This window comes from Rhopalosiphum maidis, chromosome 1 (assembly GCF_003676215.2).
Source record: "Rhopalosiphum maidis isolate BTI-1 chromosome 1, ASM367621v3, whole genome shotgun sequence".
Taxonomy (NCBI): domain Eukaryota; kingdom Metazoa; phylum Arthropoda; class Insecta; order Hemiptera; family Aphididae; genus Rhopalosiphum; species Rhopalosiphum maidis.
In genome coordinates, this window is record NC_040877.1 from 11019834 (window position 1) to 11042792 (window position 22959).

General features: G+C 25.5%; 4 protein-coding genes across 7 annotated transcripts; 2 read left to right on the forward strand and 2 right to left on the reverse strand.

Annotated features, from left to right (window-relative positions):
- Nucleotides 1-2421: 2421 nt before the first annotated feature.
- LOC113560376 (exosome RNA helicase MTR4) lies at nt 2422-14419 on the reverse strand. Of its 3 annotated transcripts, none has more exons than XM_026966210.1 (17): nt 14344-14419; nt 13837-13974; nt 12312-12398; nt 8701-8952; nt 8450-8624; nt 7032-7346; nt 6729-6972; nt 5302-5433; nt 5035-5195; nt 4685-4961; nt 4360-4532; nt 3773-4075; nt 3504-3692; nt 3261-3424; nt 3034-3196; nt 2771-2933; nt 2551-2708 (listed from the first exon to the last, which is right to left on the reverse strand). In XM_026966210.1, the coding sequence occupies exons 2-17, from the start codon at nt 13944-13946 to the stop codon at nt 2551-2553; spliced, it is 3066 nt and encodes a 1021-aa protein (XP_026822011.1). In that variant the 5' UTR covers nt 13947-13974; nt 14344-14419. The 3 variants fall into 3 exon arrangements, with proteins under 3 accessions (XP_026822013.1, XP_026822011.1, XP_026822012.1); XM_026966211.1 differs by lacking the exon at nt 14344-14419 and adding an exon at nt 14318-14336; XM_026966212.1 differs by lacking the exon at nt 14344-14419 and having other exon boundaries at nt 2422-2708; nt 13837-13946.
- On the forward strand, nt 10293-11379 carry LOC113560380 (cyclin-dependent kinase-like 2). The gene is made up of 3 exons (XM_026966216.1): nt 10293-10643; nt 10696-10945; nt 11009-11379. Exons 1-3 carry the CDS (start codon nt 10293-10295, stop codon nt 11377-11379), a joined length of 972 nt encoding a protein of 323 aa, XP_026822017.1.
- Nucleotides 14420-14855: 436 nt separating the features above from the next.
- LOC113560379 (39S ribosomal protein S30, mitochondrial) lies at nt 14856-17581 on the forward strand. 2 transcript variants are annotated; one of them, XM_026966213.1, is made up of 9 exons: nt 14856-15017; nt 15090-15318; nt 15403-15606; nt 15679-15823; nt 15902-16244; nt 16322-16489; nt 16675-16887; nt 16952-17081; nt 17209-17482. In XM_026966213.1, exons 2-9 carry the CDS (start codon nt 15101-15103, stop codon nt 17480-17482), a joined length of 1695 nt encoding a protein of 564 aa, XP_026822014.1. In that variant the 5' UTR covers nt 14856-15017; nt 15090-15100. The 2 variants fall into 2 exon arrangements, with proteins under 2 accessions (XP_026822014.1, XP_026822015.1); XM_026966214.1 differs by lacking the exon at nt 14856-15017 and having other exon boundaries at nt 15101-15318; nt 17209-17581.
- A 507-nt stretch (nt 17582-18088) lies between these two features.
- Nucleotides 18089-21686, reverse strand: LOC113548706 (histone H4 transcription factor-like). Its single transcript, XM_026949725.1, has 10 exons — nt 21608-21686; nt 20372-20530; nt 19830-20075; nt 19627-19766; nt 19371-19548; nt 19147-19293; nt 18890-19088; nt 18565-18831; nt 18342-18483; nt 18089-18283 (listed from the first exon to the last, which is right to left on the reverse strand). The coding sequence occupies exons 1-10, from the start codon at nt 21684-21686 to the stop codon at nt 18206-18208; spliced, it is 1635 nt and encodes a 544-aa protein (XP_026805526.1). The 3' UTR covers nt 18089-18205.
- Nucleotides 21687-22959: the final 1273 nt, after the last annotated feature.

Sequence of the window (22959 nt, forward strand, 5' to 3'; positions counted from 1 at the left end):
TCTGTCGAATAAAATATATATGAGTAAGAAATTGTCATAAATTACAAGTGTATAAAGTTATAAATTTTATTATTATTATTTATTTAAGTATTTACAAAATATTGATAAAATATGATCAGTGTTGGACTTGGAAAAAAGTAGTAGAGATACTATAGCTACTTTAAAAAAAAGTAATGTTCCCAGCATTTTAATATAACTCACATAATCATGGGGGTTCATCCTAGGAACGCTAATATATCCAATAAATTAGTTGAGATACTGAGTCCCTTGCGCCCCAAGCACTGAATATTATGTATAATTGACCACACTGAGCTAGGCTATGTAGTGGCCCATATGAGTATTATTTTCTATACATATTATTTTTTATTTTTTGAGTCCTTAGGACGCTACCTCCCGTGTGTTCCCTTTTACAAACATACTATGCATAGTAAATGTGCGTTTAGCTTAAATATTAGAATCAAATGACCAGTTATCGAATTTAAAGGTGAGAACATGTTCTCTCATTGGTTTCTATGATGTTTTAATTTTTAACTGAGTAATTGTGAGTATGTAAAGTATTTATGTTTAAAAATGCTTAAAATTTACTTAAAAATTAATATACCATAACAAGCCGACTGAGAGACTACAAATAATGTTCTTCTTGCCTTTAAGTTTGATAATAGGTCATTCTCTAATATTTAAGCTAAACAGATAAAATTGATCCTACTGAATGAAAATTTGCAGTGTTATACACTTATAATTATTAGTTATAAGGAAACATGTAAATGCGGACGTGGCGTCCTTTTAATTGAATTACCTTTTGTATAGGTATAAAGTAAAATTGAGAAATAAGGGAAAATATATTTGTCTAATAATTATATAGGTATTACAGATATTCTATACTACATAATATATTAATATTTACCTATTAAAACAATATTTGAAACAGAATCATGATCTTTTAATAAAGATGTTTAATAAAACGCAGTTTATTGCAAAAGCCAATTCAAAAAATTGATTTTAACTATTTTTTAATTTGAATATTCACGCATATTTTTAACAGAGGTTATTTAAAATACTTGGACCAAAGTACAAAAAAAAAGACTGATGATTTATATACTTAAGTGCTTTAGTAGTAATAATATTATTGAATTTACATTTGGTATTAAAACTATAGAAAATTGGTTTAAAAAGGTTATTTTAAAATCAAAAGTTATAATAACTGTTTTTGAAGAAAACATGTTCAATTGACAGAATAGGTATTAAATTCCTCATGTATATTACATAGGTTCCTGAATATATTTTTCCTTTAATTTAAGATTAATCTTAGGGTATTATTTTGGGTGATTTGCAATTTATGCAGGTTTGATTTATTTGCTACACTCTATGCAATATATTATGCCATAAGTGATGATTCTACCAATGTTTTGAAAATCCTTTTTATTTGGTTATTGTTTTGTATAACTGAATAAACCTGTTGTTTGAAGGGATAAGACAGTATTCATATTTTAGATGCTAATATGTATTAATAGGATGTATCGCCAAATAAGTTTTATAAAAACAAGCTATTTCTTAATAGCTTTAAGCTACAAGTAATATCGGACCAGATTTTCTGAAAAACTTCTCCTCCAGATGTTGCCATATAAAATTAAGGCTGTATCATTGGTAAAGCTTCATTAGAATTATTGAGGTAGCATCATTTATTGTTCACGTTAAATAGAAGCAAAGATAACTGTACCAGTGGAGGATTCCACACAAGATATGTTTGTCTTTGATTATGGTTTTATAAATATTTACAAACTGAATTCTGGATGATAAATAAGACATTATTAAATTTTAGGGCTGATTTTCTTATTGAAATTCCTTCCGGTTTTGATACTATGTTTATGGTTGATAGTGTTTGGCATTTTGGCTTAGGCCAAGTGGCAAGTCTAAATGTATTGAAGCACATTTTTTATCCGTATCTATTTCAAAGTAATTTTTTGATTACTTTGGCGATTGCCTAATTTGCCTGGTCAGTGTCCCATTACAGTCTAAATTTTTATTGTATTGGTGATCAGAAATTATTTGATTCGAGATGATTTTTTAGCATTTCCAAGCTAAAATTACGCTGCTTCCTAATTCATAATGAAAAATGAATTAAAGCAATGAAATTAAGATTTCTTAAAGCTACTACTATGGTTTATCATAATGAAATTGGTATTTATAAATTATTTATTTATTTTTATTTTTTATGAACTTGGATTGAGTATATAAATTTTCAGCTGCTTGAGATAGTTTTGCATTAAAGTTCTAGGAATAGAATTACAATACATCTTATTTATATACAAAATTCTTGTCTGTTATTTATAATTGATGTTTAATTAATATATTTAATCAGATGCAATCATAAAAAATTGTAGTAAAGAACTTAAAAGATAGGATATGCTGGAATTTCAGAGATTCTAGTTGATTTTTATAAAAATAAAAAAAAATTTACAATTGTTATATGTATTAATTTATGTGTTAACAGTTACATCAGAGATATAAAAAAATCATAAAAAAAATAAAGACAATAGTTATAATAAACAGTTATAAATAAAGACTTGCTGCAAATACAATATCTCTTTTAACAATCATAACCGATTCACTAAATTTATTTTCAAGATCGGTATTGCCAATACTTTTGGATGCTTGTATTAATTGTCTTAATATTTCTTCTAAACGTCTCATTGCTCGTATTATGCTTCCTGAAATTCACAAACCTCTTAAAAAAAAGTTACATAATAGATAAATAATAATAACTATTTACCTTCAAATATATCAGTCATTTGGCATATTTGATAGAAAGTGGCACCACGACACCATTCGTAACAAACATCCATTAAGAAAGGTTTAAAGCCTTCTACATAAGCATCTTCTTCAATATCTAATTTAGCATCTTTACAAACTTTAGCTATTTTTCTTGCAAGTTCCTTCAAAAATAATTTATTATCTTGTTGTTATAAATAATGATTTAAACAATAATGAAATTTCTCAAATACTAATATATATATTACATAACTATTTATATACCTGCATTTTTTTTAAAGGTCCTGCTAATTCAGCAGTTTTTGCAGGTATTTCGTTACTTTTTTCATCACATACAAAACAACTGAGTAATGCTACAGTTTGAGGTACTGATAAATCATTAAACACACCATTGAACATTAATTCAGTCATTAGTAATTCATCAGCACTAAAACAGAAAAATATAATTGATTCATTATTTTAATAAAATTGTTATTGCAAATGTAATTTACCTGCTTAATTCACACGCTATTCTCCCTTTAGTTTCTATAACTTCTCCAGCAGTACAATAGCCCATTCTTCTTAATATGCGTTTTCTACATTTGAGATCATCCATTTGCATGAGTGATTTGGCTTTCTTTAGTTCAGTTTTAAATTTTAAAAGTTCACGATCCACCTTTCATATTTTTTTTTTTAAAAAAAGTCTTTAATTAAATAACAATTAAGAGTGTATTACAATGAAAATTATTCAGTACTTTATCTTTTTCTAAATATAGAGTATAAAGTTCATCAACATCTTCTCTTTCATGTAACGGATGAGCAAATAATCTACTTTCAAATTTTTCAATTTGTTCAATAACTTTATCAAACTCTGGATCTTTGATATGCATGTCATTGATTGGATCTAATAAAGGAATATCAGTTGAACATCTTTGTAAAACTTCCTAATAAAATTATAAATATACAATTTTAATAATTTTTTCAAGTATAGTATACTATTTTATTTGAGAATTGAGTAACTTACTTTTACATTATTATACAGTAACATTCGAGAATCACGAGATTTCAAATCATTTGGCATTTTGTTTAATCGTAAAGAACTTAAATCTTCAACCATGTTATGTCTGATATTAATAATTTCAGGTTCTCCTAACTTCCCAGAAGTACATGGTACTGGCTCATCTTCTGTGTTTTCGACAGATTGTTCTAAATTCAATAGGACATTTATTATTGCTTCGCCAATACCACCACCTTCATGTTTGCTTTTTAATACAGATTTGAAATTAACAATAACACCCCAGCCAAAATCCACATCATTTTTCTTAATCTAAAATAATTTTAAAAATATAATGTATAAGAATACATAATACATATTATATTTGTGGCTATATACAGTTATAAATATTATATTTTTTTTTATTGAATTAACTTATGTTAGTAAATCATGAAAAAAAAATCAAACTTTAAAATAAAAATCTGTTAACCTACAATAATTTTTGAAGTCCAAATGATAATAATTTAGAAAGTTAACCATCCAGATGCTTTTGAAATTGTGCATGCATTTAAAACAAAATGTTATTAATTAAAAACTTAAAATTAAAATATACTGACCTTAACAAGTCTTCCTGGATTACAAAAAGGTACTAAATTTTTTGGGTCTGTTATAAAAGAATGATATTGTTTCGCTAAATCTTCTAACTGTTGACGAATTAAAAAATATGATCTTACGTCAAATTCATTATTTATTACTATTTTGTTTTTTTCAACTGATAATTCTTTTACTTCTACAAATAAAAATAATATATAAATATATATATAAAAAATTATAAAACCTAATAAAAGGATGGTAATTTAATTTTAATACTATACTTATATTGTCTAGAATGAACAAGATAAATAATAAATTATACATTGTAATATTATATTGATTACTAACTTTCAACTAATTCTGGAATTGCAGATTGATTTTGAAATTGGAAAAAGCTTCTTTCTAACATATATTCTGGATCGATTTCTTCTACACGCATTAAATTCAAAACCATATTATATGTTAAATGGAATGCTGAATTAAGTGAATCAGGCTTTCCTTGTACAATATTCCTGACAGTGTCTGGACTAACTTTCTCATCAATTATCAACATAACAATACCTTTGTCATCTAAACCTCGTCTACCAGCTCTTCCAGACATCTGGATATATTCTCCTGATGTTATCTATAACAAGTATTTTAATTGATGAGGGTAAGTTAAAAATAAATATATATTTAACTATAATCAAAATACTTACAAATCGTCTTTCTTTGCCATCAAATTTTCGACAAGCAGTAAATAAAACTGTTCTTGCAGGCATGTTTAGACCCATGGCAAATGTTTCAGTAGCATATAAAACTTTCAGTAAACCTTCACCAAACAAAATTTCTATAGTTTCTTTTAAGATTGGTAAAAGACCTGAAATACATAATACAAAAATAAGATTAATTATATAATTTCAAGACCAATGAGAAAAAAATATATATATAAGAATTAATATTATTTATAACCTAAAAATATTTACCTCCATGATGAATACCAATACCACGTCGAATTAATGGTATTATATTTATAACTGCTGGCAGTTTACGATCTTCCTCTGATAATACTTTTGTAGCATTTTCAAATAATTTATCAATTAATCCTTTTTCAGTATCTATAAAAGTATAAGACATAAGTTTAGTATAATTCTTAAAATATTCAAATCATAATAATATTTAACTCCATTTTTAATCAGGTATAATTTTTGAGAGAATAATAATACAGTATAATCAAAGCTTAAATTTTTAAAGCTTTAATATTATTGAATTATATTTATTTAAGTTAGTTAAAAATATCCAAAAATTCACAAAAATATAGCTGATGAGATAAAAATAGAATATAAATGGGAGAGAGTTAACCCTAAATTATGTTTTTTATTTTTGGTTAGATATTAAATATTTTATAATCTTATTTGTTATAATGCATAATATATATTATCAATACTATTTTAAAGTGTTGATAAATAAAATACTTGTAATATATTAACAAAATTAATAATACATTTATAATACTATTTACTAATTATTGATGTATTTGATACATTTTTTTCAACCCCTCTCTATATCATCATAAAAAAAAATTGTTTTTATATACAGAGTGATCCTTTAATCAAACAACACTCATTATTTCAAAAAGTATTAATGTTTTTGAAAATATTTTTTTACATAGTTTCAAATTGTTAAAAAAACAACGTTTTTATTAAAAATTTTATATTTTTAAATATTTTTATCCTTATAATTTTTAAGTTTTTTACTTTTTCAAATGATAACATAGTGTTTTAATTTCATATTTCAAAGCAGAATAATTTTCTGAGTATTTTGATACATAAAATTTGAATTTAGGGTGAGTAGTTTATGAGTTATACTTATTTAAAGTTCAGATAAGCGGAGTTGTGAACAAACATTTTGCGGGGTATGGGGTCATACCACTCTACTCCGCGCAAAACTAAACTTTAAATATATATAACTCATTAGTCATTAACTACTCACCCTAAATTCAATTTTATATATCAAAATACTCAAAAAATTATACTACTTTAGAATATGAAATTAAAAATCTATGTTATTCAAAAAAGTAAAAAACTTAAAAAATTATAAGGATAAAAAATATTTAAAAATATAATTTTTTAATAAAAATGTTGTTTTTTTAATAATTTGAAACTATGTAAAAAAATATTTTAAAAGCATTAATACTTTTTGAAATAATGAGTGTTGTTTGATAAAAAGATCACCCTGTATATAACAACAATTTTTCTAAATTGTTGATTTAGAATTAAGTTCATCAGATATACATGATTAAAGATATTATTTTCTAATGTGATAGTTTCTTAACTACATATAATAATATTATCATTTTAAGCACATAACTATAAAAAAATATAATTTACTTAGTAACAATTATTATATTCACCTGAAGTAAAATCTAATTTTGACATTTGCATGGCATAATTTTCACAATCTTTTTTACTGAACGAAAATACAATAACTGGAGCAAAATTTCGTTCCATGATCATCTTAACTAACTTGAAGCAATTAGATTCATTATCTGGATTGTTAGCTGTAGGTCGATTTGGCTGTCCATAATGTTTAACTGGTTGAGTAACATTAGATAAAACATTCATAGCAGCTGCAAAATTATCTTCTCGAAATTTGTTCTAAAACAATTCTAGTTAAATAAAAATTTTAATTTAAAAATATTATATGGTAAACATACATGTTCGTCTACGATAAGATGTAAACCTTCGCCACCAGCAGGATATAAATAATGTTGTAATGGTGTAGGCCTATATTCAGTATATACTACGTGACATGGTTGATTGTGCAAATGAGCTACCCATTCAGCAAACTGTCTAGCGTTAGGTATAGTAGCAGATAAAAATACCAATCGCACATTGTCTGGTAGTAATATTAAAGTCTCTTCCCAAACATAACCACGTTCCTTGTCACGCATGTAATGAATTTCATCAAATATTACCCATCCTACTTCTTTTAAGATCTCTGAACCACGATACAACATAGAACGAAGAATCTAGTTTAAAAGAAAATATAAGTTAATATATATATTATGTTAAGTCTTAAGTATATTTTATACAGTAATTTTTTTAATGATGATTAATGTTAATTTAATTTTTAAAAACTTATTTTTACAATATTAAAATGCCAGTGTAGTATTTTTTATCTTTCTCTAACCCACGCGCAACATAGTAAATTGTACGTTCACAAAAATGACTATAACCATATTAATTTCTCAAATTAGAGTGAAATGACCTATTATAAAATTTAAAGTTAAGAACATTATCTAGGGCATATCATAAGCGTTTTATTATATTTTTATTTTAAAGCGAGTTATGAATTTTTTAGATATATAAACAATTTTAAAATAGAGAGAAATAACAAATACTACGCTGGCATCCTCTTAACACATATTTATAATTTATTCTTTAGCTGGATATAATTTTTATATAATATGTTCACAGTAGTAACTTGAAACAAATAAATAATCTAAAAAAAAGAATTTATTTTATCGGTGAGATTAGAATACTTTTGCAAAATGTACTAAAAAGTTAAAGACCACCATCATAATATAGATTTCCATATAATGTTCAACTTAATTAAAATAATTTAAACAACATTTGTATATAAACAAATTAAATATTTCTCAACTTAAATCCTTCAATATTCATATTATAAGTAAGAAAAAGGTAATAATTAAATTTAAATTATGAATATTATTATTTAATATTTTCACTGCATATTATATTTGATTATTTTTTTGACACTAAAATAACTGGGATTTAAAAATAAAAATATAAATAAACGACTTGCACATAAAAATGAAATAGAGATGCTAACAAAAAAATAAAACCAAAAGATTAATGGTAACACTAATCAATTGTAGTACATTTAGTACTATTACATACAACACAGTAGATGATAAAAATTTGCATCATCTGCAGTGAACATGTTAAGTAAGGTTAAAATATTGTTTCATTTTCTTTACCTAAAATATCTCACATAAGTTACAACTATTCTCTTGTTATAAGAAATAGATCACACTACTTCTAACTCCTTAAAAATATTTAATTATTATAAAACACCCTACATGGGTAATAAACTTTAAAAACTATTTACTTCTGTTGTCATGATAAGACAACTCGCTGATGGATTAATAGTAACATCACCCGTAATAAGACCAACGTCAACAAACTCTTCATGAAATTCACGATATTTTTGATTACTTAATGCTTTTATAGGTGTAGTATAAATTACACGTTTTGATTCTCTTAGAGACAAGGCTATACTGTATCTATAAAAATTTTAAGTATAAATTAGGTAGTTAAATATAAAATATATTAGCTATATATATAGTAGTATAAACTTACTCAGCAACTACAGTTTTACCAGCAGATGTATGAGCTGATACAAGAACCGATTGATTATTTTCAATACAAACAATAGCTTCTTTTTGAAAAGGATCTAATTCAAATTCATATACTTTGGCTGGTTTTCTATTAGCATCTCGATTTAATGGTGTATAATCAAAATTTAATGGAAGAGCAATTTCATGTGTACATGATTCTCCATCAAGGGATTCTACAGCAAAAATTTTTATTCTGGGAGCTGATACTTCAAGACTGAAAATAATAAAGATTATAAAATAGATACAAACATAAAGAAATGATAATTTTTTTTTTTATTATTAACATTAAGATAAACTTAAGAATCTTTTTTAAAACCTTAATAATGTTTTGTAGATTGTGTTAATTATTATTAACAATCAATTAAAATATCAAAATAAAATAAAATATACAGTTTATACATTTTATCATTAATCACTCATTATTTCAACAAGTGTTGACTTTATCATTTTTTTTTTAATTTTTAGTTTCATACTTTTCTAAAACTATATAACATTTTTATTTTTTTCACCCTTATAATAAATAATGAAATCACTATCAACTTTTGATTTTCAAACAGCAATCTATTTTTAAAATGTTATAAAATAGTGGCTACTTTTTTTTATGAATTTTTACATTAAAATTATTATTTTTCATTTAACTGTTAGTGAGTTATAGCTGCTCAAAGTTGGATGGTTTAAGGTTTTTAAGTGTTCGTCTTACACGTTATTATAGATAACTTGAGGTGTTGGTAACTACAGATTCAAAGTTCATCATTGTGTCAATAGTTGATAACGAGTTTATTACATAAAAAAATATGAAACAAGAAGTATTATAAAAACCAAAAACCGTCCAACTTTGAAGAGCTATTTCGCTAAAAATTAACAAAAAATAATAATTTGAACTTTGAAATTCATTAAAAAATAGCCCTATTAATTTAGTACATTTTAAATATAGGTTGCTATTTAAAAATCAAAAGTTAATAGTGGTTTCACTATTAAACAAAAGGGTGGACAAAATAAAAATTCCATACAGTTAGAAAAAAAGCAAGAAATATTTTGAAAAAATAAAAACAAAAAAAAAGCCAATATTTACGAAATAATGAGTGTCTTAAAAGAATATGATAAAAAAATCACCCTGTGTATTATTTTTGTAAACTCACTGAATATATTAAAATAATTAAAAAAAATTAAGAATTATGTCTTATATATATATATAATTAGTTTGAATCATAATATGAAAGATTGCAAAATTTTAATTTTAATACAATATTGATTTATATTAAATATACTATATATTATACCTTATATTATCCATTATGACCAAAAATATACATAAACAAAATTAAATTAAATTAAGTAGTAATAAATTATGATATTCATTTAGTTATACTAAAAATACCAAAAATATTATTGATAAAATAAATACAACCATAGTTACAATTAATTTTATTTAATAATAACTACTGACAATTTGATCAAATAAAAAAATATTCATAAATGATAGACATATTTAGTTTATAACTTTATTAAATGTTAGGTAAATAGACAAATTTTACATTCTTATAAACTGTTATTATGACTAGTAAAATTGTTAATTTACAAAGTAATAGGTACAAGCCTATTGAAATAATAGGCCAAGGTTCATATGGTATAGTGATGAAATGTAAAGATCGACTAACAAATGAAATTGTTGCAATAAAGAAAATAACAGATTCCTATTTTTATATGCCAAATGTATTGCGTGAATTTATGATACTTAAAATACTTAATAAACACATAAATGTAATTAGACTTTTAAATATTTTCCGTATTAAAAGTTTTCTGTATATTGTTTTTCCATACATGGATTATAATATATGTCAATACATTGATGAATACTATCCAAATGGCCTGGGATATGATTTAACAAAAAAAATTATGATACAAGTGAGAATTAAGGTTATTAAAAAAATAATCAAAATTAAAATTCAGTTTTTAGATAATCAATGGTATTGATTACATGCACAGAAATTATGTAGTGCACAGAGATATTAAACCAGAAAATATACTGATAACAAGAAATGGTTTAATAAAGATTTGTGATTTGGGTGTTTCAAAAATGTTATGCGCACAGTCATTTAAAGCAGAATCAATTATGACACCAGACATGGGTACTATTTGGTATCAATCACCAGAAATGTTACTGGGAACACAAAAATATGGTCCTGAAATTGATGTTTGGTCTTTGGGTAAAATATAATGATAACTATATAATTATATTTTAATACTAATTAGTATTTATAAACAATCAGGTATAGTATTTATAGAATGCATGAGTGGCCAACCAATAATCACAAAAGAAACATCTATAGAACAATATCAATCAATTGTTAAATATTTTGGGATACCAATTACAGATCAAAAATATTTAAATAGGAAAATAAAGAAAATTAATAAAGTTGTTTCAATTAAGTATTTCAACAATAGTACATTTAAAAATGTTAGTATGGCATTAAATAACTACTTTCCTGAATGGCCAATTGATTTAATAGAAATAGTATCAAAATGTTTGGAATTCATACCATCAAAACGGAAAACTACAAAATCCTTATTAAAAACATCTTATTTTGTAAATCGAAAATGTTTAAAAGTTTTTAGAGATAATTTAAACAATATATTATAAATAAATTGTTTATTAATATTTTATATTAAATAAAATAATTTCATTAGTAATCTTGATACCTTCATAGATAAGTTATAATATGGCAAATAAAATTCATTTTTTAAATCTTAGTGTATATTTATACTAGATCTACAAAAAATATTTAAAATTTCAAGCAAATTGTTTAGCTTTTAAAAAATTATTTCAATTTTTTTAATTTTGTGTTTGTAATTGTGATTGATAATTCAAAAAATTATCACTTACATATATTTTTTAACAATAACAATAACAACTCTGGTTTTGAAAGATAAAGTTTTTAACTTTGTTCAAAATTGTTTTTTTGAATATGTATTTTTATTTATAATTAATCATAGTTTTCAAGATTAAGTTTATAACAATATACCATACTTCTGCAGCAAGAGTAATGATCAATATTTATTATGTGGTATCTATTATATTTTATTTATTTTTTATTTTAATATTAGTAGGTAAAAACAATTTTGGCAACTTTGGATAAAATATGCACATTGGTACCATCTTTAGATTTCAGACATCATGTAGAATAAATAAATACTAATTGATCTAATTAGACTTTAAGATTTGATAGTAAAATAAAATATATGGGTGAAAAACCTCTCTATGCTTAGTTCAGCAAGAAAACATGCCATAGCACAGAAATCAATTGTTCTTCAAATCTCCAAGCAACATCCTGCTATGACAGGTTTGATTCTGCCATGGTAGTGGGGCTATGTGTAAAAGTGGCATGTTCTTTGTTGGACAGAGTATAGTCATTATAAAGGAATATGTTATAGAGTAGAACATATATATAATATTACAATTAAAATCATATAGTTATTAAATATTAATATATATTATTTTAATAATTATACCAATAATAATAATTTTAAAAATGTATTATTCGTATGTTTGTAATACATTTTAATATAACTTACTCTAAAGCAGATAGTTCATTTGGATTTTTTGTCTTTTTTAAATTATCATCTTCATCATCAGATAGTTGTAATGTTCGTTTTGTGGTGCTAATAAATTAGAAAAAAATACTATTAACTAAAAACAAATTTTAACAATGTTAATTGAACAGTAAACAAGTTTTTTTAATTATAATATATTTTTGTTAAAATTCAATCAATTATTGTTCATTTAATTAGTTACTTATAAGAGTGAAAACATAAAATAGTGATCTATTATTAAAAAATTATGACTGTTTTTGTTTTATATAGTACATTTTAAAATGTCTAACTCGATAGCAACAACTATGAAACTTATAAATTGTATACATACATTATATCCTAGATCTATCACTATACATTATTAGTGATACATGACCGTCATACCTGTTATGAATCTTTTTAAAATCATTTCACTAATATTTGATGTAACTTTACCCAATATTGCTTACACATGATTTTTAAAATAAGTACCATTAAGGTACGGTTTCCCTGCAGTGTCAAAGAGTGGAACAGCACGGTTTTATGACGCTTACTATGTCCAAACCAGTAGTTGGCGCTAGACGCGGCGTATGAACGCTACAGAGAAACCGTACCTTTAGGTAATTTGAAATTTTATTTTCTTTAAATTTATAGTACCTAGTTATGAATTATTTAACAATGTATTTATAAATAAATGGATAATTTAAGTAAACATATTGTGATTTGAAGTTTATCAATTTATTTTGTGAACGACCTTCTTGGTGCAAGTAACAGCATAGATTTTGTAGTTCATTTTATTGATCAGGGATTGCTATCTTATTTTTGGTACTGGTTTGTTATAGCACTGCCGCAGCAAGTGAAAACTTTATAACCCCACCTCTAATAGTAATAATAAACACAGAAATTCTTAAGATTTATAAATATAAATACTAACGTGAATCATATAAATGTACTAATAAATTATTAAAATACTATCTGTTAAGTAAGTACCTTAATACCAAATTATGTTTTCTTTGTCATATTTATAGTAAGTTTAAAGTTATATTTGATTTCCGTACCAAGTAAAATGACTTTCAAGAACATTAACAACGAGAATGCATTATAAAAAGACATTATAATCTGTAATGTTATTGACAAAATATTTCAAATAAATTAAAAAGAAAAAAATATCAATTTTATTTAAAATATTTACATAGTTATAGAAGTATGTTTTAGGGTTGGGTACAGATATTTTGATTTTCTGATTCTAACTGATTTCGAGTAACACTAAATATCACTACTTATCATATTACTTTACAGCAAATATAATATTTTTAACTTTAAATTTTGGGTATCTAACCTCAACTAAGATACCTAAATTATAAAATAATGGCAAAAAACCCCCAAAAAATATACGTGTTTCATAAATTTTCATTGAAGTGAAAAATGTTGAAAAGCTTTTTTTTAGTTTTATTGTCGAATAACGATTTCAATGATTTGATAAATTTAAAACACAAAAAATCTTGATTAGTTTTCATGGTTCACATACTTATCGTCAGTATTGTGTTTATCATCATTGGACTTCTGTACTCCAGCAGAAAGAGAAGTAGCAGATGGTTGTTCAAAATCATCAAATAAATCGTCACCAAAATCATCCATTATTTATCTAATTGAATTGCTGAAATGTCTGAAATACAATAAAATAATTAATAACTGTCCAATATCAATAATACACTTAAATATTGTTTTCTTAAAAACAAATCTTTAGTTAAAAGTGAACAACTTGTCATAATAATAACCCATGACATGGATATTGAATAATAATTGCATTTATATGTTTATGACATTAAAATGGTTTTAAATCCACATTTCACATTTACTGGCTTTTTTAGTTCTCTGTGATAGTGTTATTTTATTCATAAGTAAAAATATAAGTATCTATGAATTTATAACAGTTTTAGAGTCATCATATATAAACATAGTATTAATAATTTGCATAAAATAAATGATTAATCTAAAAGTATTTGTACTTGTATAATAAATACTGAAAACTCACGTCACAATTTTAAAGTCAATATAATAATTACAATATGTCAAAATAGACTGAATAGTAATTATACTATTATTAAAATAACATTCAGAATTTTTAAATATTATTCGATATTTCTGATGCCTATAACTAAAAATTTAAAATTCTCGACTTAAATTGGTAAACATTAAACATTTTAGGTTAAGTGTTAGGACCACGATTTAAGATAAAAGATAAGGTAGGACAACTACACTCTCCCCCGCCAAGCAAATACAACCATAGAACTGTACCAAAGATGTTTCCAATAATGATTGCTTTTTAGTTTTTTGCATAGACATATATGTCTACGGTCTTTTGTTAAAGCGTTACTGGTTAGACGTTTTTGAGGTTATGAAGTTAATACTGATTAAGTCCTGTGGTTAGGACCACGGCACGATAATATTGATAATACTATACCGATTCACATAGCGGTAGCGGTGATAATCGTGACCAAATTTTTTTTTTTTGTCGTAGTGATAACCGTGTAAAATGATAATACTACTACAATTTACAACATGAAGACGGATAAATTAATAATTTTTTTTATATATATATAATTTATACTTGTATGTATTATTTTAATAATAATATGTACAGTTCGGTTTAAAACATTGAACATCATTAGTAAATTGTTGGTATTTTATAGATTTATCGGCTCTACGGTAAGTAAAACGATTTATCCAATACATGTCATACATTTGCCTAAACTGCCTTAAATTTGTATTTATTCCTAGAGCCTAGAGCCATGTTGACTGTTCGAATTCCCAAACGTAATGTGCCGAATATATTTAGCCGATCTCTTGCCACTGCATATGTATGTCGTCAAGAGAGTCGCGCACAGTATCCACCTATTGTAGACGTTCAACCTGAGCCAACATTATTACGTGAGGAATTAAACAACCATGAAAAAATTCGTAACCTCGATACCATTGAAGAAAAATGCATTGGCATCAACATGCCCAGGTTCGATTAATTAATTAAACATAAAAATATTATTAATAATATGTATTATTTAAATTCTGAACACATACCATTTCATTTATTTAGATATTATGGTTGGCAGTCATTAGTAGTAAAAGAAAAAATACTTCCTTATGATTTCCTGCCATTTGCTCAAACAGTAACGAAAACTAAAATATATGAAGTAGACACTCTTCCTAATCGTCTTTCAAATGATGATTGTCAACAATTTATTGACCGTATAAAACCTCAACTAGAAGATAGTTTGATTTTTGAATACAATAGAAATAGGTTAGTAATAATAATTAACCATAAGCAATAATTTATATTTATTAATTTGAAAATTATCAAATCATTTTTTAGAAGCCGAGGTAAAGCAATTAAATCTGATGAAAATATTGTTGAATCCAAACCAGTAAATGAATTAGCTAAAAGTGTTGCAGAACAAGTAAATCGTATATTCTTAGCCAATCTGGCTGCTGATTACCCACATTTATTTGAAGCTCAAGTATGATTTTGTTTTTATCAATTTAATTCTTTGTATCAAATCATTGTTGTATAATAATTAATTATTAACTTTAAATAGATTGATTATGAACCTCGAGTAGAAGGATTCTGGAATGTACACGGATTTGCTGCCACTAAAGAAGATGAAGAAATGAGAAAGAAAAAGAATGTGCCTAAAGAGAATTTAAAAAATCCTGTTGATAGATGGATTCACTATTTTGGTCAACCTACAATTCAAGTGCGACATAATTTACCTTTGCCATCAGTTCCCTTAGATAAATGGACACTAACTACTCCTGAGTCTTCCAATACTGATATTCCAAAAACTGCATTCAAAGAAATTGGTATTCCTAATTATGATTATGATCCTAATATTTATCATAAATTGCCTTATGAAAGGAGACATGGTGTCAGTATACCAGGTTTGTTAAAAATTAATAATTATATTGAAAAAATATTTTAGATAATAAAATACTTATAATATAAAAAATTATTTCAGGTTTTTGGCCAAATGATCATCAAAAATTTGGTTTGTTGTCCATTCACACTAATGAGTACTTAGAAGATAGACCACCACATTTTGGTGAATTAGAACATCAAGAAGCTGTTCATGCCCAAGCTATTCTAGCATCATTTGCTTGGTTGATAGGTCAAGCCTCTTATCAAGGTAAAAACTGAATATTGAATTCATTCTCTAAGTTAAATTAAAAATGAGTAAAATTAGTAAAAAGTTTAGGATTTTATTAAAATATCAAATTATTAAATATTCAAAATTTAGAATTAAGTCATACTATTTTTTCTTAATTAATCAACAATATTATAGTTTGCTTATATAAAAAAAATTCTTTGCAGGTTTTACAATTTGTAATGAAATCACATATCCTCTTGTTAATCAATTAATTATTACAAATGGTAAGACATGGTCGTTTTACATGTATCAATTAAATACTATGCGGTTCTTTAAAAGTCAAGATGACATCAACAGACCAGTCGCTCCTAGTAATATTTGTTGGGGAACAAAACAAACAGAACTTTTTCATGACATTACTGATAATGGCATTATTGGTATTTAATAAATAATTAAATGTCATAAAACAACTATTATATATTATAAATATATCGCTTACAGGTTGGAATGATAATGTATTAAAAGACCTTTTGAGTTGCTATGTGAATATCCCCAAAGCACGGGATCATGAAATGTGTCCATATCTTAGTAAAGAACAAGTGGTGGCGAACATAGATGATGTTACAAAAAGGTAAATTAAAATATATTTAAATTATTAATTAATTTCTTTATCTTATCTTATTATTATAAATATATAAAATAACATGTTTTGTTTGCATTTAATTTACAAATTTTTAAATAAATATATATTTTTATAGGGTATGGTTACATGATAGACACAAAGTTTTAACATCTCACAGACCTAGACATCGTCTTGTACCCGAAATTTATGATTGGGAGCGTATTTATAAGATTCAATTTGAAACCAGACAATTTGAGGCCAGAAGACGTTTCTTTGAACTTGATCAAGATCCACTGAATGAGAGAAGACTTGATGACCATTATGGGCCTTATATACAACGCAAGGATAGAGATAAGGGTAGAAGAATTAGGAAAAAACGATTCAGTGACATGTATTATCCTGATGTCTAGTATATTTTTTTATTACTTTGAATTATTCTTTAAGGCATTTGTTAGAAGAAACATTAAATATATTAAATAAAAGTATAATATATTTAAGGCATTGTTTAATGTACTGCTTGTTATTTTTGTACCTAAAAGAATTTAAAAATTTTAAATTTGTAATCCCATATACTATTTTCTATGCATTTGTAAATTTAAAATAAATATTGAAAAATAAGATATCTTTTACCAAGGGAGTAATGAGTATATAAAATTATGAAATTAAGATTAATTTATAATCAATTACTATTGTCATTATGTTTAAAATATAGACACACTATTTAGCACTATTCTCCTGTTGCTACCAGTTTCAAGTGTAAATTTAATTAGATTGTTAGAAATATTATTTCAATTATTAAATTTTTGTGATCCATGCATTATTATCTGCTTAATGCTTTTAGATAATAATTCATTATTTCATAAAAAAAACAAAAAACATTTACTATAATCAATATATATTTTATTATAACTAATTAATAAATATAGTTATTTTCCATATTTGTCATTAAACTTACAAATATTATGGAAATTATCAAAAGAAAAATGGTAGTTATTTTTTGACAGTAAATTCCATTATATTGAAAATTCTAAAAATATAATTTTTTAAATCACACTAAACCTTAATAAATAATAGTCTTATTAGTTATTTATCTAAAATATTGCATTATAATAATAAATCAATTTTATCTTAAATCATTCCATTTCGTCATTGTCTTCATCATCACTTGTATATGATAAAATTTCGACCATAAATTCTATTGCTTGCTTATCCTAGAATCAAGTAATTATTATTTAAATTATATCAAACAAATATAAATATTAAACTAACATTGCATGATGTAGTTTGACTTTTTTTTTTGACAAGCACTTTTTTGGGATTGATCAACTTAATTTTTTTTTGTTCTTGTATGTCTAGGCATTCATATCTTGACATTTGAAGTTTATAATATCCATCATCATCTTCAATGTACCTGCATATTAAATAAATAATAATATATACAAATGTAATATGTCTAAAAAAAAATGCACACAATATTAAGTAAATCAAAAACCTGAAACGTTTCAAGCCAGCTGGTTTATGGAAGTTATGATCAGTTTTTAAATGTTTGGTGAGAAATGAACCTCTTAAGAACAAATCACCACACATATGACAGTAATATTTGTACAGTTCTTCTGCATTATAATGTTCTACCCCTATATGCTTTCTCATTGTGTACTCGCTTCGACATGAAAAATCACAGCCGTCCTTTGAACATTTGAATAATGGGCCTGACGCATGTTTTCGTAAGTGTGTGGTAAGATCGACTTTGCGTACAAACCTAAAAATCAGTTAAAAACTTAGCATATTGTCAAAAAATGACTTCTTACTATACTTACTGAGATGTACACAAATGACATTTAAAAGGTTTTATATCTATGTGACGGTAACGTATATGAGTGGATAGTTGTATTGCTCTAGAAAATGATGCATCACACTGGTGACATTTAAAATAATTTATATGAAGGCGAACATGCTGTTTTAGTAATCGTTCACACGAAAATGTTTTTTTACAAAATTTACACTGATTGCTTTTGTCTGAAAAATAAGAATTCCTTAAAATTATAATGTTATTCATATTATCTTTTGATTTTACCTTTATTTGATTGTCTACAGTGATCTTTCATTTTAGTATAAGTGGCAAACATAATGCCACAGTTAGGACAAGCGCATGATTTTTCTTGAGTATGGCTTTTTAAGTGGTCGACTAATCGGTAACGGGCAGAAAATTGTAAAGTACAATCTAATAAAATAATATATGTATTAACCATGATTAAAAGTAGATGAAAACAATTTAAAAATACATTTTTATTTACAAACCTGTCCAAGGGCAGATAAAGTTAGAATTTTTGAATTCTGTGACTTCTAAATGATTAGCCACATGATATGCATAGTATTGCATACATTCAAACCGATCATTACAATTTTTCCAATTACATTCAAATTCACTGGGTAAATCTGGTAAGATGTTAGCACCATCACTGTTCAACTTACATCCCTTAATTTAACAAAATATAGAATAGTAATTTAATAAATTAAAATCGTTTAAGTGTGGTTTCTTGTTGTATGTACATACAGGTATTTCACAAAGATTTAAAACATTCAAGCCGACACATTTAAGCCGTGTGTGATATGCATGGAAATTTACATGGGTTGTGGACTTCACCTCACAGTTTGATTGAAATGTACAACTATTCCATAAACATGAAAACCATTCTGAAAATAATACTTAGTTTTTAAAATTGTATTGTAAAATAAGAAAAAAGGGGAGTAACATACTTTCTTTATTGCTCTGCCATTCTTCAGTCCACAAATAATCTACATGCTCGCTGACATGATGAAAATAACTTTTTAAACAAGATATTTCATAATTACAGTCTCCCCATCTACAACAGTAATTCATTTTTACTCTGTCCAAATCCAATTTTTTTTTTCTAGGTTGTTGTATCTTGCACTCTTTTAAATTATTTAAATCCAAGCTAGACTTATACGACTCTGTATCATCTGAATTATTTGTAACAACGCCTATTTTAAGCAAATAATATACATATAGTTAATAAGTATGACCATTACTTTGATGAAAAATAAAGAAATAAATAAATTAAAAAAAAAAAATGTAATTAATAACTAATAAATAATTACTATTATTTTAATACCTATTCAAAATGATTAAAAATATTTAGATATTTCAATCACTTTCGTTATTTACAATTTTAAAATTCTGTTGCAACTTAAGTGTTAGGTATATTGTTACATCAATTTAGTTTTTGTTTATGTATAATATTAATAGCAAGTAGTAACTAAAATATTAAGATAATTACATTTTTTAGCAACATATTTTTTTTCTTCAGGAATGTTGCCTTCACGATGAGCTAGAACCCATTGCTCACACCAGTACTGTTTGTCTTCCATCATGGACATTGAACCGCAGTCAGTTTTCTGATCAACCGATAAATATGTCTGTGCCGCAAACATTGAATCTAAACACACCCATACATGAGTTATTTTATTAATAAATAATTCAATCCACCTTGTATTTCAAACCCGATTTTGACAGGGAAATCAATAGTGCAATGTTTGGCAAAAAATTGACATTAAATAGTTATCTAAATTTAGAAAATTTAGAATTTTGGTTATGATTCTAGATTTACTGTTTTAGTACATATACTAAATTATTTTTTATGATGACTAGATATTAATATAAAATTTAACTCAAATAAAATGTGTTAAAATAAATATTCTTTACTAAATGCCAAAATGAATATAGAAATATATAATTTAACTAATTGAATGACTATTTTTAAGCATTGCAATATAATATATAATATTATATGTTAAGTGCCTAACTAAAAGTTAATTTTTAACTTTGTTTGGTGTCAAGTATGAACACTAAAATCATTGTTAATAATTAATTAATAATCAAATGATTATACTTTGTTGTTTCTTCTTATACACATATATCTCTATAAAAAAGTATTCCAAGTTATAGCTACAAGCATTGGAGTAAATTTAAATTGTCAGGGTAGTCATTAGTATAATTAATCAATTTCCAGCAACTATTATTTGCTACTTTGGAAGAATCGTCCATTTTAATAAGCTGAGTAATTTACATATTTATGTATCAGTATAAGTATTTTAAAATTAGAAATGGAGTTATTAGAAGACACCCCTTTGTTCAAGCAAACACATTAAAAATAACTCATTGTATTAGAGTATAGATGCAAATTGTAAATAAGCATAATAGCTATTGGCCAATTAACACGATTAAAAATAATAATACCTAGGTATAGATATTTTATTATTGATACAATTACGACCTTTTTAAAATCTGCATTTTTCACTAATATCAAGCTGTAGGTAATGTAAAAATTGTTTTATATAAAAAATTAAAAAACTGACAACAAATTCATAATCAGTGCATTTGTATATTTATAAGGCAAATAAAATTCTCTTTCTCATATTTTTTATTCCGGAAAATTGGCCAACAATATCAGTTTGAACACACGATTGAACGGAGCCGTGCGTATTAATTATTGACATCTTCAATGTCGACTTACCATCGTTGGACTTGCACTCGTCGGTCCTTCGTGATTTCCTCCTCAGGTAATATGTGTCGTCATTGCTCTCCGCGTTCATCGTGCACGACTGTAAATCTCGATAATTAAAAGTGACTTAATTAATGTAATAAGTATAGGTAACAAGCAAACCGTCGTCTACAAAACGGCGCTACCGAAATACCGAAAACTGAACAAGTCGAAAACGATCAACGGTCAACGGATTGCGATCGCGGTGTTATATTAATTTAATAGATATTATTCAACATCGTTGTGATAGGCATATTATTATAGTATGATAACGACAGACTGCCAGTTATCAGGTAAAGTTTGTCAACAGCATATTGTGTTTGAATCACGGCAATAGATACTATAGCCGTGGTTTGAATGAAACGTTACAGCGCGCGTTTCTACCATGAACGTCGAATTGAATTTTTTTGAACAGAAATGAATTATATTATACAATCATAGAACATTCATACAGACATAGGCGTGCGCACGGCGGGTTCCGGGTGTGCCTGGGCATCCCCCGACATGTAATTGGGGCCCTAAAATTTAAGCATGTATACGGCCATATGGGTCCGTATTTTAACTATAATGTCACTAGAATAAAAATGGTATTTTTTCTAAAATATGTGGTGAAAAAAATTATATTCCGGGATAAAAAAAATAATACAACGTAAAATATTTTAAATTTGCGTGGTAAAACTTGTTATGATTGTAACAGCTAGATATTATTGACTACAAGGGTAAAAATAATAAATAAATATTGCAATTGTCTTGAAAATAGATTTTAGATCCGACTATCTAATGAAATATATAATTTGGTACTAGTAATACTACTGATTAATATGTGATATAATGTAAGTAATGTTTATTCGTACATTATACTTTATTAAAATATGTACATGTATTGTTCAGAGAAGGCCTGAATTGAGAAAAGGGCCCGAAAAATTAAAGGCACCCTCCGAAATTCAGGTCTGCGCACGTCTATCCATATATTTCTTAAAATGGAAGTTCGTTGTATGAAAGTTTCACGGTATTTTTGGGCCTGCAGCCCCCCTAATATTTTAGACCTAGTTGCGCCAATGGTTTTACCCCTCTGAACAAGTTATTACTACAGTCATTGTATCTCAGTTTTCGATGGAGAAGTTATTAGTTTCCTGGTTTATAATTTTGAATAAAAGAAAGACATTATTTTCATTTTAACAATTTCAAAATTAAGATTAAAAATAATTTATAATCTACTAAAAAAAAACAATTTTTTAGTCAACAATTATTTTGGAAAAATTAAGATTTAAAAGAAAACCATAATAATAATTTAAAATAATATAGGTAAAGCTAAATAAAAACAC